Below are 15,608 nucleotides of genomic sequence, written 5' to 3'. Positions count from 1 at the left end.
CTGCTGCCGCTTGTCGCGTGTCCCTGCCCCACCGCGTGTCTGTGCCGCCGGCCTCGCTTGGGACACGGAGCCCAGCGGGCCCTGCTCGGTTATAGTTAGGGACCTTCTCAGGGCCCTTGCACGCCCTGGGGGCAAGCGAGGGGCAGCCTGAGAATGGGCTGGCTGCCCTCTAGGTAAACAAGCACGTGAATCTTGTACGCGTTAAGAAGACCAGGTGTTTATCCGGTAAGACTGACTAGGAGTACAGCTGTTGCAGTGCATGAGAAGCCTTGGGTCATCTCTGTATTTTTCTGGGGTAAGGTGACCACCGGGGCACTGTGACGTGCCAGATGTTCTCCTGCTTCAGCAAGATGTGTACGGCTGTAGGTTTTACGGGGTACCGAGGCTGATGTGTCTGCTGTAGGTGGAATGATCAGGTTGGTAGTACTTGCCCCCATCATCTGCTGGATGATGTAGGCAAGGAATGTTGGAAGCCTGGACGCCTCCATGGTTTTTGCAACAGTCTTGGTGGCCACTGATCAGAACGTAGTATTAAGAGATGGTTTTTATCAGTCTGCACTGTACACTGCTGTGAAGATGCCCCTTCAGCAAGGGAGAATGAATCTCAATAGTTCCAGTGTATAATAGCAGCTGCTGTCAGGCTGGATATGCAAGTGTTGGTGTCTGTTCAGATCCAGACAATTAGTAAATTTTGCTTAGTGCCTACCACAGATGTGACAACTCTTATGTATTTGTTGGGGAGAGATACACATGCACATATGCACACAGAATATGCCTATATTCTGTATCACAGGTCCCCAGTGTCCTGGGAGCTGTTGCAGAGGGCTGCTCCCCAGCAGAGTGATGGACAGGGAGAGCTTCCTGCAGGTTGGACTGCAGTGAAGTCCTGGGGAATGCTGCTAAAGATGGATGTAGTGGTCTGGTGTCAGATTTTGTCTGCACATGTATGTATCGAGCCCTAAAGAACTAGGATTGATAAGGAAACACGTTTTTACTGTGCGGGTAACTGAGTGCTGGAGGTTGCCAAGAGAGCCTGTGCAGTCTCCCTCACTGGAGATATTCAGAATATCTGGATATTGTCCTGGACAGTTGTTCCTGTTGTAGGTGACTGTGCTTGAGGGGAGAGGTTGGATGAAGACATTAGTGTCTGCAGGGAGCACAATTAATCACAGTAATCTAAAACCAGAATTTTGTATCTCAATATGCATGATGCACCGCCTGCTCCAGTGCAGGCATGCTATTCTGCCTTTTTTTTAAAAAAATTGGTATTTAGGGTTGTATCTTTAAAATATGATTGATGAAATGTTTCAACTGAGCTTTATTTTTGAGTGAAAAAGTTCAAGAATGTTAATTTTGGGCATAGTTTAAAAAAACAGTATCCAGGCTTATCAGATGTTAATTTTAAAAAATGTGAGCGTATCTGAACATTGCATATACACGTCTGTTCCTCCAAATCTGTTGAGAAATATAGGCACATTCTTCTCTGTGCTTCATATATGGAAAAATGATTTTGTGTTTATAAGTTGCCAGAATGTAAGAGGTTTAGAAACCTTCCTGTACATAAAATGAGGTGTCACAAGTCCACAATAGGAACAGGCTATTTTATTTATATTAATGTTATGTGACCTTGGAGGGCCTTTAACCACGCTGTGTTCATGATACGTTAGGATCAGGTATATTTGATTGATTTACGTAGTTTTCTGCTGGAATTGAAAAGATTCTTTACAACAATGATTATTGGTATTTTTCATCCTCTTGGAATTTACTTGTTGGAATTGCAGAATCCTCTAGTATACAATTAACTTTTGCTTCAGTCATTACCTTACATTTCCTTTATCTCTTCAAACCATGTAAATTGTCATTGACAAATGGTGCACAGACATAACTTCCAGGAAGACTGTTATGTTATACAATCTCTAAGACATTAAGAGTAATTTGTGTGTAGATCCATGGGATCAAAAAGCAGGCCATTGGGGATTCATGGTGTTGAGGAATGTAAGAGAATGCTTTTACAGGTCTCTTGGTATGGTAAAAACTTTGGCTTTTTGGAATTCAACAGTGAAGTATTCAGAATGCAAAATGTGTTTTTATCAAAACCAATGTGTGGATGAATTTAAATAAACTAATTATAGCATATCTTTTTTACCTTACATATCTATTTGCAAAGATTAGTGTTACAGATAGAAATCCGTAATTTAGTTGTTAATCTGTTCTCTTTTGGTCTGTTCACCAAGCTTGCTATAAAAGTATATTTAGATATTCTAAGCTTGTACGTTAGTAGGTGCCATTTTCTGAATTTAAAAATAGACTGCATGTGTTGCATAAAATGCCTTTGGGCAGGAGAGGAGGGGGATATCTGTCTGGTTGACATGGAACATAAGAAAAAATCTGAAGTATGCTAGAGCTAAATATACTGATAAGCATGCAGCTATGGGGGAAAACGAGTTAAAATGTATTGAGTTTAGTCTGATTAGCACATTAAATGCCAGCAGAACAGTCATACCCAACCTTTTATTTCAGAAATAATTGCTGTGTTGCTGTGAAGACAACTCGGCCCTTGTAGCATGTGCAAACAAAGGAAATATTTCTTTGGAGCCAGGTTGCGCAGGGCGCCGGTGGTTTGCTCTTTGTTCTGCCAGTGTCTGCAGCGCTGGTGCAGAAAAGGGATGCTGCAAGGTTTAAATAAACTTTAGATGCTGTAGCCCTGCAAAGGTTTTGACCTGATTCTTCTTTTTAAAAGTAAGTCTGAAGCAGATGTAAATGAGCACGGCTGGGCTTTACCCGATGGCTCAGGGTGATACACCTTGGGATGCGAGGCTGTTTTGCTTCCTTCAGATTAGTTCATCACAAGGAAAGGTGTGAGATTTTTGCAGGCTTAAGATAAGATCACTGCAGCAGGAGGCTCTTGTCAAAGGGGCAGGGTTGGCCTCTCTATCCCTCTGTTACTTCTGAGCTGTGGTGAGATCTGTTGTGACAAGCTAGTGGAAAAATCTTAGGAGGATTATCAGAAAGGTAACATGTTTTTCTGTCACTGTAATTAAGCTGGCAATAGAGTAGTATTTTTCAATTTGTATAGGCTGTGCATTTTAAAATCTCTTGATGACATAGTTTAAAATAAAGTGATTCATGGGGAGAAGTACAATAATGCTAATCCCGTTCAGCCAGATGCCAGCTGGCTGTGTACCTGGTGGGGCTACCCTGAGAGGGGGCAGCTGAAGGGCATGGGGTAGCAGCACTTTGTCTGGTGCAATGCTTGTGTGTGCAGACACCTCTGTGGTGGCCAGAGGGGTGACCGCGGCCCCAGGATGCACGGGACAGGCTTTTCTGCCCGTGTCTGTGGTTATGTGTGCTGAGCCTGGAATAATGGCAGAGGAGCTACCGCTGCTGGGGCCCAGGAGGAGACATTTGTCAGGACAGCAGAAGACAGAGATTGAAATGGGAAGGTTTGAGGTCCTCCTCTGTAGCTACTGACCACTTGCAAGGGTCTCTTCCAAGGCTGGTGTTTTTCTGAGGAATGCATTTGCCCTAAAAGTAGTCTGGAGCCTTTGATAGGGTCTTGGAGGATTGAAGACAAACTCCTGTTGACAGGAAGCGACTCTTTTAACATATGGTGCCCATAAGGACAGGCATGATTGGGTGTGATTTCATTGGATTCAATGGATCTGCATCTACTGCTTTCACCACTGGATTTGAGTCTTAGGTAGTGATGTAGATGTTTGAAGGTGGTGGTCTTCATGGTACTGCTAGATTTGATTATTGGGCTTGGAGGGTTTTCTGATTTTACTTTGTGGCTTCTCTGACCTTGAGAGTTCTTTGTATGACCCAGGAAGGAGGTTTGGAAACAAGCCCTTGGATAGCTCTCTAAAGTACTTCTGTCTGTCCAAGTCACTTTTAGGTTCTTTCACTTTTTTAGTAGATTTGAAATATAAAATCATAGAGGGCACTGTGAGAGGTTGGTTAGTGGGATCAGCAATACTAATCAAACATAATTCAACTGACTGCCGTGTAAAGGAAGGTAAGGTAAGGTACGGGGGGAAGAGCACAAGTCACTTCAAAAGACCTGCTCTGAAACTCAGCTCTGCTCTAATCTGCCTTTCAAATCTGGCTTCTCCTGCCCTCATAGAGTGAATCAACCTGACATTTTAGCAATTTTTGAAAGAAAAGGGGTGAAGTGTTTAGAATGCATCAAAGTGGTGAAGCAGAGAACATCTGAAGAAGATCATCTTTTATCTGATTGATACGCTCTTACTTCATGGCAGAGGAGCAAAAGTAGGTTAGGTCTTTGTCCCCGCTTTTCACTTTGTCAAGTTTTGTATTGTTTTTGTGTGACACTTTCAGTTAAGAAGGTTTTATTTCATGAATGACTGTACATAACTTTCATATTAAGCACCTTTGATTTTATGATTTATCAGGATGATGTTGTCTTTAGCTTTTCCTGCTGCATACTGTGTGTATCCTTTTCACTCTGAAAATAATTCTTAAGTAGACCTGCAACATATTTTGAGTAGATATGAAGATATATAAACATACATTAATATGAGTACATGCATATTTATATATGTGGTATCTAGGGTCAGGTGTCCAACAGAGATGTTTTCCTTATGTCAGTGCAACTGTTGTAGAGGAGTTGGCAGAAAAGATTAAAGCATATTTTTTCTGCAAGTTGTAGGGGACAAAGAATCTGACTTTTTTCTTTCCAAGTCTCTCCTAAGTGTGGAACTGCTTTTGAATGATTGTCTTAAAAAATACCCCGTGCAAGTCTGTTTGCCTTGCATTAGTATTGGTGTTAGAAGTCTTACAGATTTCTTTAGGAGCAAACTTAGAGCAGTGCTGAGTCCATCCAGCAGAGTCTCTATTTTCAGTTGTCCTTGCTTTTGCTGTTGAGTTGTAGAAGCTGAGTTATGTGTTTGAGAGAGACAATTCTTTATTACTGGCTTGTCTAGACTTTGAAAGAGCCAAAAGGTGTGAATGCTTTTTAGAATGTGTTAATAACTTTCTTTCTACTATGCTACGGAAGTGTTTCATTTCAGGATTCCCTGCAGGTATAGCTTGAGCCATTGGTTGCAAGCCCCCACCCTGCAAAAAAAATCACCTCCTTTTATTTTAGAGGAAATGGCAGTTATTTGTGTTGAATTGTTAAAGAAAATAACATGATTTAGTGATATATATGTATTTCAACTTCAAGCAAACTATTAATGTTTATTTTTTTTTAATATTTTCCAGAAACACATGGAATCTCATTTAGAATTCAAATCAGTGTGAAAGAAGTGTTGGATACAGATGTAGTTTTAAAGCTGTTATTTCATTTACCAGTCAATTACCCATCAACTCTACCGGATATTTCTGTTAACTCAGACCAGCTTACAAGGGCCCAATGCATGGACGTGAAAGATAAATTACTTGAACAAGCAAAGAAGCATCTTTCTGAACCCATGGTGCATGATCTGATTCTTTGGGTACAGCAGCATCTTAAAGATGTCATTAAGCAATCAGCAACAGTTTGCAATGAAAAAACTGCTTTGTCAAAAGGAACAGAAGATGGTATCTGGATGCTCCTTTTGCATTTAGATCACATGAGAGCAAAGGCAAAATATGTGAAAACTGTGGAAAAATGGGCCTCAAATCTAAGGCTGACTGGAAGACTGATGTTCATGGGCAAGATAATATTGATTCTTCTTCAGGGTGACAGGAGCAGCATTAAGGTGCAGGAGCAATGAATGTTGACTAGTTCTATTGATTTACCACTAAAACCTCCATGTCTGAATATTTTGTGTGTGTTTTTCTAAGATTAACAATTTTGGAAACAAATTGATCATTATCAGAGTAGGAAGGCCCAGCAACTTTATTCTGTATTTAAAAAAAAGAAGGTATTCTGTTCTGTCTACAGTGATACCTGTACACCTGTGGTCTGTATTGCATTGCTTCCCACTGTAATTATACCCTGTATCCCTTTTTTCCCTGACCTTAATATGCCTAGATTCAGTTTCCTGTATTTCCCAAATGCCCCAGAAAGTTGAAAATTTTTTGGTGAGAAGTTAATAACAGACATATTTCTAACTCATTGCTAACTGTCTCTTTCCTTGACTTAAAACCACATGGTGCTGCTACTGCATGCCTGGGCTTTGAAATTTTTGCCTGTACATTTGACCTCCCATTGCATTAGGTTGGTTTTGGTGGTGATGTTGGAGGAGAATGTTTTGGCTTTTCTAATCATGTTCTCTAAATCAGTTAGGCATGCACTTAACTTAAAACTGATTAATAGAAGCAGTCATGCACTTTTTGGGATGGGCACTTTCAAAGTTTGATTGCTATGTTCTGAAAAAAAGTCTACGTTTTCAATGGGCTTTTTTATTTTACTAAACTTTGAAAATACTAGGTGGCATGTAATATTTTGGGATTTTTTTGTCTTTTAGGAGTACTTGATTCTTCAGAAAACTTCTAAGGTGGATGTGGACTCAGGTGGAAAGAAATGCAAAGAGAAAATGATGAGTGTACTGTGTGAGACAGAAATACAGTCACAGCATAAAAGGTATAATTTAGTACTGTTGTGGATAGAAAAGTAACAGAATTGATAATTACATTCTGACAAATCTAGGTATATTCATGTCTTCCTCTTTCACAATGTAGGTTTCAGACATTCGAAATCAAAGAATATTCAGCACTGGAGGAGCTACAAAAGGAATTTGAAGCTGCAGGACTTAAAACTCTTTTCTCTGAGTTTGTCCCTCCTCTCTTTAAATAAAATTAAAAGAAAACACTGGACCTTTGACCAAAGCAGTAGTTGACTGCAGATGCTGATGGAAGATGAAAGGACTTGTGGCAAACAATGTTGAAGCATTTCTGCAAAAAATACCAGTAGTAGTCATCCTTTTGCAAGAAGGGGGCACATTAAGAACTGATAATTTTTTGGCATTTATGTATTAATAGCTTTTTCCAACCAATGTGATGTTGATTGTGATAATTGCATGGCAAGCATGAGAGATTGGGAAGAAATAATGTTAAAAACATAGTCTTCTAGTCAGACTCTGTTTTGCAGTCCCTGTTTTTCAATGTTTTGTTCCTTCTCATGGTAGAGTTTATTGATAATGGCCTGCTGGAAAGCATGATTAATTTTGCTTTGTAAGATTATATGAAGATATTTCTATAAAGAAACATAGCAAACACAGATTTGAATACGTGAGGACAGCGTACACTTAATATCCCTTAAGAGTTCATCTGCTAATTTTTCATTCTCTCCATTTAATTGACTGTAAATGCTAGATGGTTGATTTGAAGAAAAAGCTCATGTCACTTGGGGCCTGAAAAAACTTAGAAGTGTCTTTTTGAATATTAGTTTTTATTTTAAAATGCATAAAAACACCCACATGGAGGATTTAAATTGATTAAAAGCTGAGTTAAAGCCAATTGTAATATTTTCTTTGATAGTTTACAGATGTCTTTTTACACTTTATCTGGTTTTACTGTCTGTGCAGCTTTAGATATCTTGATTCAATTAAACTGTTGGAGCAGTTTATATACAGACTTCAGTCTTCTGTCTTTCAAGACTTCTGTCAAGGTTTGTTTGGGTTTTTTGAATTGGTCACTGGCCTTGACCAACTTACATATTCTTTTTTTATCAGTAGTCTGTGTTTTACATCTGTATAGTGTTACCAATTATATGCATAATTTTATAAATTGTGCAAGTTGTGCAAGTTCTGTTTACCTAGGGAGAATTGGATACTTATTTCTTAGGATTATTAATGTGTATCCCTTGGTTTTTATTTTACCTGAAGCCATTCTGTAGCAAGACTAGATAAATTATCTAGCAATAAAAATCTTGCAGTCATGAGTTTCTTAGTAACTTAGCACTGCCATTTGCTACTTCAGTTGGTTTTAGCATGTAGCTAAACATGTGCTTTACTGCTCTCTAAAACTCAATCCCAGAAGCCAAATGTCTCATGTATTTTGTGTTAATTAAACAGATTTGATCAATTCAGTATAAACTAATTTATTTCCATTCTGCTGGGGGAAGACCAGTGCAATTTGTTTAGTTCCGAAAGTGCAGTTTGGCTAATCATTATGTAGGATCTGATTTCCTGTTTCATACTCAGACCATGAGATCATACCTCTTTCTTTGTATATTCTAGGTAAGCAACTAAAGCAGACTGGGAAGATTTTATGTTTCACTGTTTGAGATAACAGATGCATAAAGGGTTGTAGATTGTTTGAAAGTTTCTGAAGTTTTTCAGGAGTTTGGTAATTTTCCTAATAAAGAGTGTCTAAAATATGTATGCTGCATGCTATTTTAGGGACTGATGCTAATTTAATGAGATAGTAGCAAAGTTCTTCTTAATGAGTCTTTCATGTTTATCAGTACAATACTTCAGGCACAGTAGAAAACAGACTGGGTTGAACAGGTTTTACAAATCTGTTCTATATTATTTTGAAATGGCTTCCTGAGAGACAGGAAATCTAATTTTCTATCATTTTAAGTGTATGTGAAGATGAATTCTTGCTTTTATAAGGAAGAACAAAACACAAGTATCTTTAAAATATTAAAATAACATGTATTTTAAATTACAGTTTCCAGAATCAAACTGTTCTCAGGTAAAATATCTGTTGAAAAATTGTGTGTCAGTGCAGTATAAAGTTTTGAAAAGCTTCAGAGGCTCTCTCCTCATACTGTGTGACAGATCTGACAAGTATCAAACTCAAGAAAAGGCCTATGCATGTACAGCATAAGAAAACATAATCAGTATCTCTCTGCAAAACTAAATGTTGTCAGATTTTGCCAGATGCATTGTAAATCCACTGATTTTAGGAATCAGGTTGAATGGCATACCTACTCATGTGATCTCAAATTGCATGTGACTTCAAAAATAATTGAGGCGTAAGTTGTTGTGATCATCTTTCTTGCAAGATTAGATGCAGACTTACTAAAGTTTTCCTGCCTACTAGAAAAGCCATTTGTGGCCATCAGTGATTGCCAGTTGCACTTGAATATAAACCCATATATTTTTTTGAGTTTTATTGCCTGATGCCTTCTTAGTCAACTATTTGGTCAGAGCTGGCATTCTGCAACAGCCAACTAAAAAGAAAAAGTGCCAGTTGGGTAAGTTGCAGCTCTCTCCTGATCATTTACTCATCATCCTGCCAAAATGAAGTTGTTGTAAGAAGCTAGATGATTTCTGTGTTTCAGGAGTTGGAAAATGCATTTTATACAATGGATTTTTACCATAGTTGGATTTGTTATTCACTAGCTTACAGTGGACAAATCCACAAGTTCAATGTAGGAAAGGACTACAGTTTTTTAGCTTGGTTTGATGTGCTTCAGGAGAATTACAAATCTGATCACCTTGGTACGGTTCAGACAGCAGAGTACATGAAAACTGATGTCAATCTGATTCTGTTAAAGCAAGTGCTTTTCCTCCCTATCAAACAGTCACTTACTTTGAAGGGTAGGAGGATATCTTCTGTTCAGACAAGTAAACAATATTTTTAAAGGCTGTTCTTTTGGAAGGATGTTGCAGCTGTCTGTTAACTGATGGTTTGTTTGCATTCATTGTAAAAAGAGATGAGCTAGCCTACAAGCCTCTGGGGCACAAAAGTCATCAAAATGGGTCCTGTGGTGCATGTTCTGCCTTCCAAGGGAATCGAAGCACACACAAGAACAAAATGCACAGATACAGAAGAATAAGATGCAGGGAAAAAAATGCATATCAGTGTCTAAAATGTTAGTGAAGTGTATGTAACTATCAGAATCTGACAATTCAGTTGAAAGGAAGAAGAAATCCACAAATTAAAGATGATTTAACAAATTAGAAGCTAGCTTTCTTGTAGATACTGTGTTATAAATAGTTCTTCAAACAGCATGGTTAGTAAAGCCTTGTTTCCTGTGGCCTTGCTAGTTTCTAAGCTATAGCACACATGAAGCCTTCCCTGCCAGAGATACATTCCTGATGGTGTTCTCCCAGGTGGCTTTCCCAGTGCCTGGTATTGATTGTGCGTAAATTGATTATTGCTTGCATAAATCTTTAAAATATGAATAGCATTTTCCCACCTGTTAACTTTTTCATCAAAGTTGTAGGTACTTGGTTTCTTTCAGCTTGTTAATCTCTCATTTTAATTGAAGTGACTTAAATTCAAAAGTTCTAGGAAGACTTTGTAGTGTAAATAACGCTTACTTCTGTACGGACAGCACAGATTTATAACCATAGTTTCCTTTAAAAATCAGGCTAAAAGGAAAGATGTTGCCATAGGACTGACAACTTGAAGAATCAAGTTTTTTAGGACAAAACTGAGGTTTGATTGGTCTTTTTGAATACTTTGGCTTATTAAGTGTGAACAAAAGAAAAAATGGGTTAAGGAAACAAGAAAGATCCAGAGAAGGGAAAAAATGGGGGACATCAGTATTAGGGATTTACCTGTTTTTCATACTTATTCAGTCTCATTAATTCCTCCCCCTCTACTCCCGAATTTGTTATTTGGTGTTAGAGGGAGGAGAAGACACTGCAGGAAGTCATATATGAAAATCCTTGACATAATAAATTAAAAATAACTGAAAGTAGATTTGGTTGTTTTGTGAATAAGGCTGATTTTTGTGGTTTTGTAGTTACATCTCATTTTCCTATAATAAGATCATTTGTCTCTTACTTCTGATGTGAATAACCCACCAAACCCACTGAGATTAGTATGAATTATATGCAGAAGTACTGTAATGAGCCTTAAGAAACTTCATAGTGGAAAAAATACTTTGTTTATGTTGTTTCTTTTAAAAATAGTTTAATAAACCCTGCATATGGATGATTTAAAGCCTAGTGTCCCTTGATTTTTTCAGCTGTATCTGTGAAAATATGAACCTAATCATGCTATAGTACATTTGAAATAAGATGATGAAATGTTGCACTCACTGTGTTTCTGCCAGAGTTTGAGACTGAAATTGCTTATATTATGAAATAGTGCAATTGCTGGAATCAACTTTAATATATCTTACAGTAGTACTAAGCATTATCATCCTGTCTTTTTGTGTGTAACACATGCAGCACTCTGTTACGGTTTTGTATTTTGTATGTATACTTAATTTTTTGTTATCTTATGCAAGAGTTATGATTGCTTATATTCTTAATTATAGACATAAACGGAACTTGGAATATAAATATGCTGATAGCATTTTGCAGCTGTTGTTCATGTATTGGCTTTTATATTAGTTTATGTTGTCTAACTTCAAAGTATTAACCTTCAGTGAAGAGAACTCTTCAGGGTGACAGAAAAATTTGCCTAAAATACATTAATTTAAGGAATTCTTTGGACTCTAAAAATGAATCCCTTAATGTTTTGAGTTAATTATGCACTCAGATGCTTTAATTTTATGCTAATAAGGTAGCAACTGCTGCACTTTTAAATTTTCTTTGTGTTTCATGATGTGATACCAGTAATCTGTTTGTATCCTATTTTAGAACATAGCTGATCGTGGAATTTGGGTCAACATTTTATTAGTATTTCCCATTGTAAATATCTATGATTCTTTATATGTATACATTGTTATCTATTACACCTTGAATGCAAAGCGTTATTTTAGGATGAAACTTGTTACAAAAGGTCTCTGCATGAGAACAATAACTCTACTTTTCTGCTGCTTTTCCTGTTGTCACCTTTTACATTCCTGTGGCTATGGGAAGCTGTCAAATGATCAGAGTTTTCTGGAGCTGAACTTGACAAATCAAGCCAGTGTGTTATATCAGATCTTGATGCCAGCTGGGTGGAGGCAGGGTGCTCTCCAGGCCTTTATGGGACCACTTTTGACAACATCTAACTGCTCCACTGAAGGGATTAGCTGGATATTTCTTGAACTTTGTGTAGAGAATCGAGGGAGTGAATTCCACCAATGCAGAAGGTGAATGGTTGGCTGTTGCTTGATCCAACCTTTACATCACGAAAACTCTCTGGTACTCCTTTTATGTTAATGTCATGGAGGGTAATATGCTGAAGTTTACACTTTTGATAGTCACTGGGAACACTGCACAGCAAAATCAGTGCCACAGTTTTAAGACTGAAGGTGGTAAATTCTGGTTTTCAGTTGTACTTTGGAAAAAGACCAACGGAAAATGATTTTGCTGGTCTCTGGTCAGTCACTCATCTGTAGTGGTATACAGAGGCAGGATACATTTTTATAGGAGATGGTGCTACGACTACCTTTCAGTCAAGATACGATAAAATGCACTTCTTTTTTGAAGTAAAATAACTGACTTACTTGTGAGAACACTGTCCACGTGAGATGCTGAACAGAAGCTGAGCTGTATGAATTGAGCTGTGCCAGAGGCTGGTTTTTATTTGGTGGAAGTGGAGGTGTTAGAAAGGGACAGACAGCAATAAAAACACTGGTGATGTGGCTCTCAGAGAAGCCAGAAGGAGGGGGTGTTTGCGTTGATTTCTCTCTGGAAAGAAATTCGGGAGTATGAGCTACTAAAGAAGTTGCTACTGTATCCAAGCTTCAAGTAGAAATGTCTGAAATAAATATGCAGCTTCATTGTCATTTCTCTTTTTAGCAGAAGCGGCATGTAGAACTGAGAGCAAGTAGTGGAAGTTTTCATGAGTATAGGAATGACAAACCTCACTCAAGAGCTGTAGGCTGTCCATGAAGGAATTAATGCAATTCTTAGAAAGTGTCCTCAGATGACCCAGGAATGACAGAGACTTTGTTGAGGCAACAAACTCCAAAAGTCTCATCATTTGGAAACCAGGCTGTCATGGCTCCGAGCGATTGGGAACATTGATGGAAGAGGTGACTAGCAGCTCCCAGGACCAGATTTTCTACAAAATTTGGGCATTCTGGAAAGCAAGGGCTAAGGGGATTGACAAATCGCTTTTGGGGAAAAAAAATTCTGCTTATTTGTGGAATCGGAGAATTCAGGTAAGTGTTTAATTTTTACAAGACTTTTTCTGCATTGATACTATAGACACCTGGTATGGAGATGTTAGATGGTCCTTGCTAAAATAGCGTCTAGTGTCTTGGGAAGTTGATCTATTTCAGTTCCACATCAATTTCAAAGATCATTTTGGGTGATAATGGTGGTCAGTGGCATGAAAAGATTGAAGTACTGCAAACCTATTCTGGATCAAGGATTTGCAATGCAATTAAGAAACAGCTTTTAAGTATGAATTAGACAAGGCATATCTAATAAGAACAAAAACAGGAGGGAAAGAAAACACTCCACTGGAATAGCTACAAGAAATCCAGAAAATCATGTTTCTGAGGTATTCGTGTGGCAAAGGAGAACTTCAGGGTTACCTTTGTATTGACAAGGAGCCAAATGCTGTAAACTCAGCTGGATGTGAGGGTGTCAGTCACAGTTCCTGAGCTGTACAGTGCTTGGCACAGTATGTGTATCTTCTGTTCCAGCATTGCACCAGATTTCTTTATTTTTCCTCCCCTTTTATTTTTTAATTTTTATTTTGAAAGCAGCTGCAGGAAAGGAGATAGCAGTTGCTTGCTATGAATTCTGTTCTTTACTTCTTACAATACTAATTACTAAAAGATGCTACAGGTTTCCTTCAGACTAATTTTGAAGAAGCAGGGGAATAATTTTTAAAACAAATAAAGGAACAGAGATAAAATCTCAGGAGAAGCTGTTAATTTACATATTGGAGCTGTGAAAAAAAAGATCTGTCAGACGAAGAAGAGTCATAAAGCAGCGTGGGAATAAAGACATGTCCCCTCAGTGGTCCAGAGTTACCATCTGTCTGAGCTCTGGCAGAAGATGATGTTAATGCTTAGCAGAGGAGAACAGGTATTTCCACACAGTAGTACCTGATGCTGGCACTAAAGAGCTTTTTGTGCTGGAAGACTGGGGACAGCTAAAGGTAAAGCTTGGAAGCACAGGCAGCATGCTAACAATTTTTAGGGTCTCAGCTTTTCAACAGCCATGAAAGCTGGGCTACTCACTGTGTAACACTGTTAGTAATAGCTACAGGAGCTCTGGTACTGGCTCTTATTTAACTGATCAAATCTATTGGAAAAGATAACAAAATAGAAGTTGTGTAATCAGTCCCAAAGGGAGGTGGTGACTGTAGAGGGTGAAGCTGTTCAGTACTGGAGAACACTGGTTTTTGAAAGCTGGATAGTTTTTGGCAGCTGGGACAATGAAAAGCTAATCCTTGGAATGAAAAAAAGGGGAAAAAATTGATTCTTGCTCATCTAATTATGGATTTTTTTTCTAGAAATTAATTGCTAAGTTGAAACAAATGAGTTGTGGATAATTGTTTATCAGCAAAATTTTTCCTGCTTTATGTAGAATGTGAGAGAGTTCTAAGAGAAGTTTTAACTGTTAGGTTTCTTATGGATCTGAAGTAGGAATGGCTTACAGCTTCCTAAAAATTTCTTATTAACAGCAAATCATTAAAGCAATGCAACAAGTGTTAGAAAATTCCAACTGCTGTGGAATAAACTACAGCAGAAAATTGTGAATATAAGTCCTGTTATTCAGTATTTTGTGGGACCCTTGGGAATAGCAGCAAGGGGGGTCAGAATTTTCTAAATAGCAATAAGGATTTAATTTTTTATTCTTAGCCAGCAGCAAGAGTTTCTATTTATGCCAACTTTCTGACAGCAGAAAGAAAAGGGATATACTTCTGGAATACCGTGAAGGGGTAACAGAACTTCTAACAAATTTGTAGGCCTCATTTGTAAGTTTCAAAACCAAACACAAGCAAACCCCAGAACAGTCTGGGAAAAGATTACTTTCATGGTAAAATACAGCTTGTGGCAACCTGAAGTGATAGCTCTTAGGTTGTGCACATGTATTTGAGAGATTGTTGTCTGCACAGGTGAGGGATGGTTTTTGGTTTGGTTTTGTTTTGTCCTTTTTTTTTTCCTGTTAAAGCCAGAGGGGGTGCTGGAATGTGCTGAAACATTTGAGCAAGAACGAGTATATGAACAAATAATCTGCAGTAAACCTCAGGTTGCCCCTCAAGGTCAAACATGATGAGAGTTGTTCCAAAGGTATGCTGAGGAATACATTCAGTGCAGGGAGCTCTGAGAGCAGCTGCAGGGTGAGCTCTGGGTGAGCCCAAGCCCCAGGAAAAGGGCCTGAACTGGCGACACTTGGCAGCACAAAGGGCCCTTGACCTGTGGCACAGTTGGGGACCGGACACTCGGGGATACGGCAGGAACCCAAACTTTCCCGCCCTTGGGCTGTGAGGGGATAAAAGCCCCGTCGCTCCTTTGTTCGGGGTCCTTCCTCAGAGGCACCAGCTCCAGCTGTTACTTTGTTATTTAGTTATTGCATGACGATTGAATTATTTTCAGAACAGGACGTCTGAGGCTCTGCCGTGGGACACCTGGGCTCGAGCTGGTAAGGAAGCATGGTGTGACCGAGTGTGGGATGTGCAGCTGGGAAGGGCCTCAGGCCCAGCTCCGGTGGTGCGAGAGGGACTGCAGGAATGGCTCCTGGATGGCCAGACAGGGAAACTTCCTTAACAGGTACTCGTCATGGTTGGAGCCAAAGTAAGAAAGGTGAATGTTCCACTGATAAAATGAAGACTGAAGTTCTTCAGAGAATAGGAAACTTTGGCAATTCTGGAAGATCATTACACAATATGGTAAAAATCAGGAATGTGCAATGGGTTAATGT

General features: G+C 38.7%; 1 protein-coding gene across 1 annotated transcript in view; it reads left to right on the top strand.

Moving 5' to 3' along the window:
* RWDD3 (RWD domain containing 3) overlaps nt 1–10,791 on the top strand; it is an 11,705-nt gene extending 914 nt beyond the window's left edge. Inside the window, exons 2-5 of the mRNA XM_017729589.1 lie at nt 215–295; nt 5,224–5,702; nt 6,414–6,529; nt 6,628–10,791. Coding sequence (XP_017585078.1) covers nt 215–295; nt 5,224–5,702; nt 6,414–6,529; nt 6,628–6,742 — 791 coding nt within the window. The 3' untranslated portion in view covers nt 6,743–10,791. The remainder of the gene's footprint in view (nt 1–214; nt 296–5,223; nt 5,703–6,413; nt 6,530–6,627) is intronic.
* Nucleotides 10,792–15,608: the final 4,817 nt, after the last annotated feature.

This window comes from Corvus brachyrhynchos, unplaced genomic scaffold, assembly GCF_000691975.1.
Source record: "Corvus brachyrhynchos isolate BGI_N302 unplaced genomic scaffold, ASM69197v1 scaffold101, whole genome shotgun sequence".
NCBI classification, from domain to species: domain Eukaryota; kingdom Metazoa; phylum Chordata; class Aves; order Passeriformes; family Corvidae; genus Corvus; species Corvus brachyrhynchos.
The sequence above is the reverse complement of the archived record's forward strand: the minus strand, read 5'-3'. Positions and strand labels throughout refer to the sequence as shown.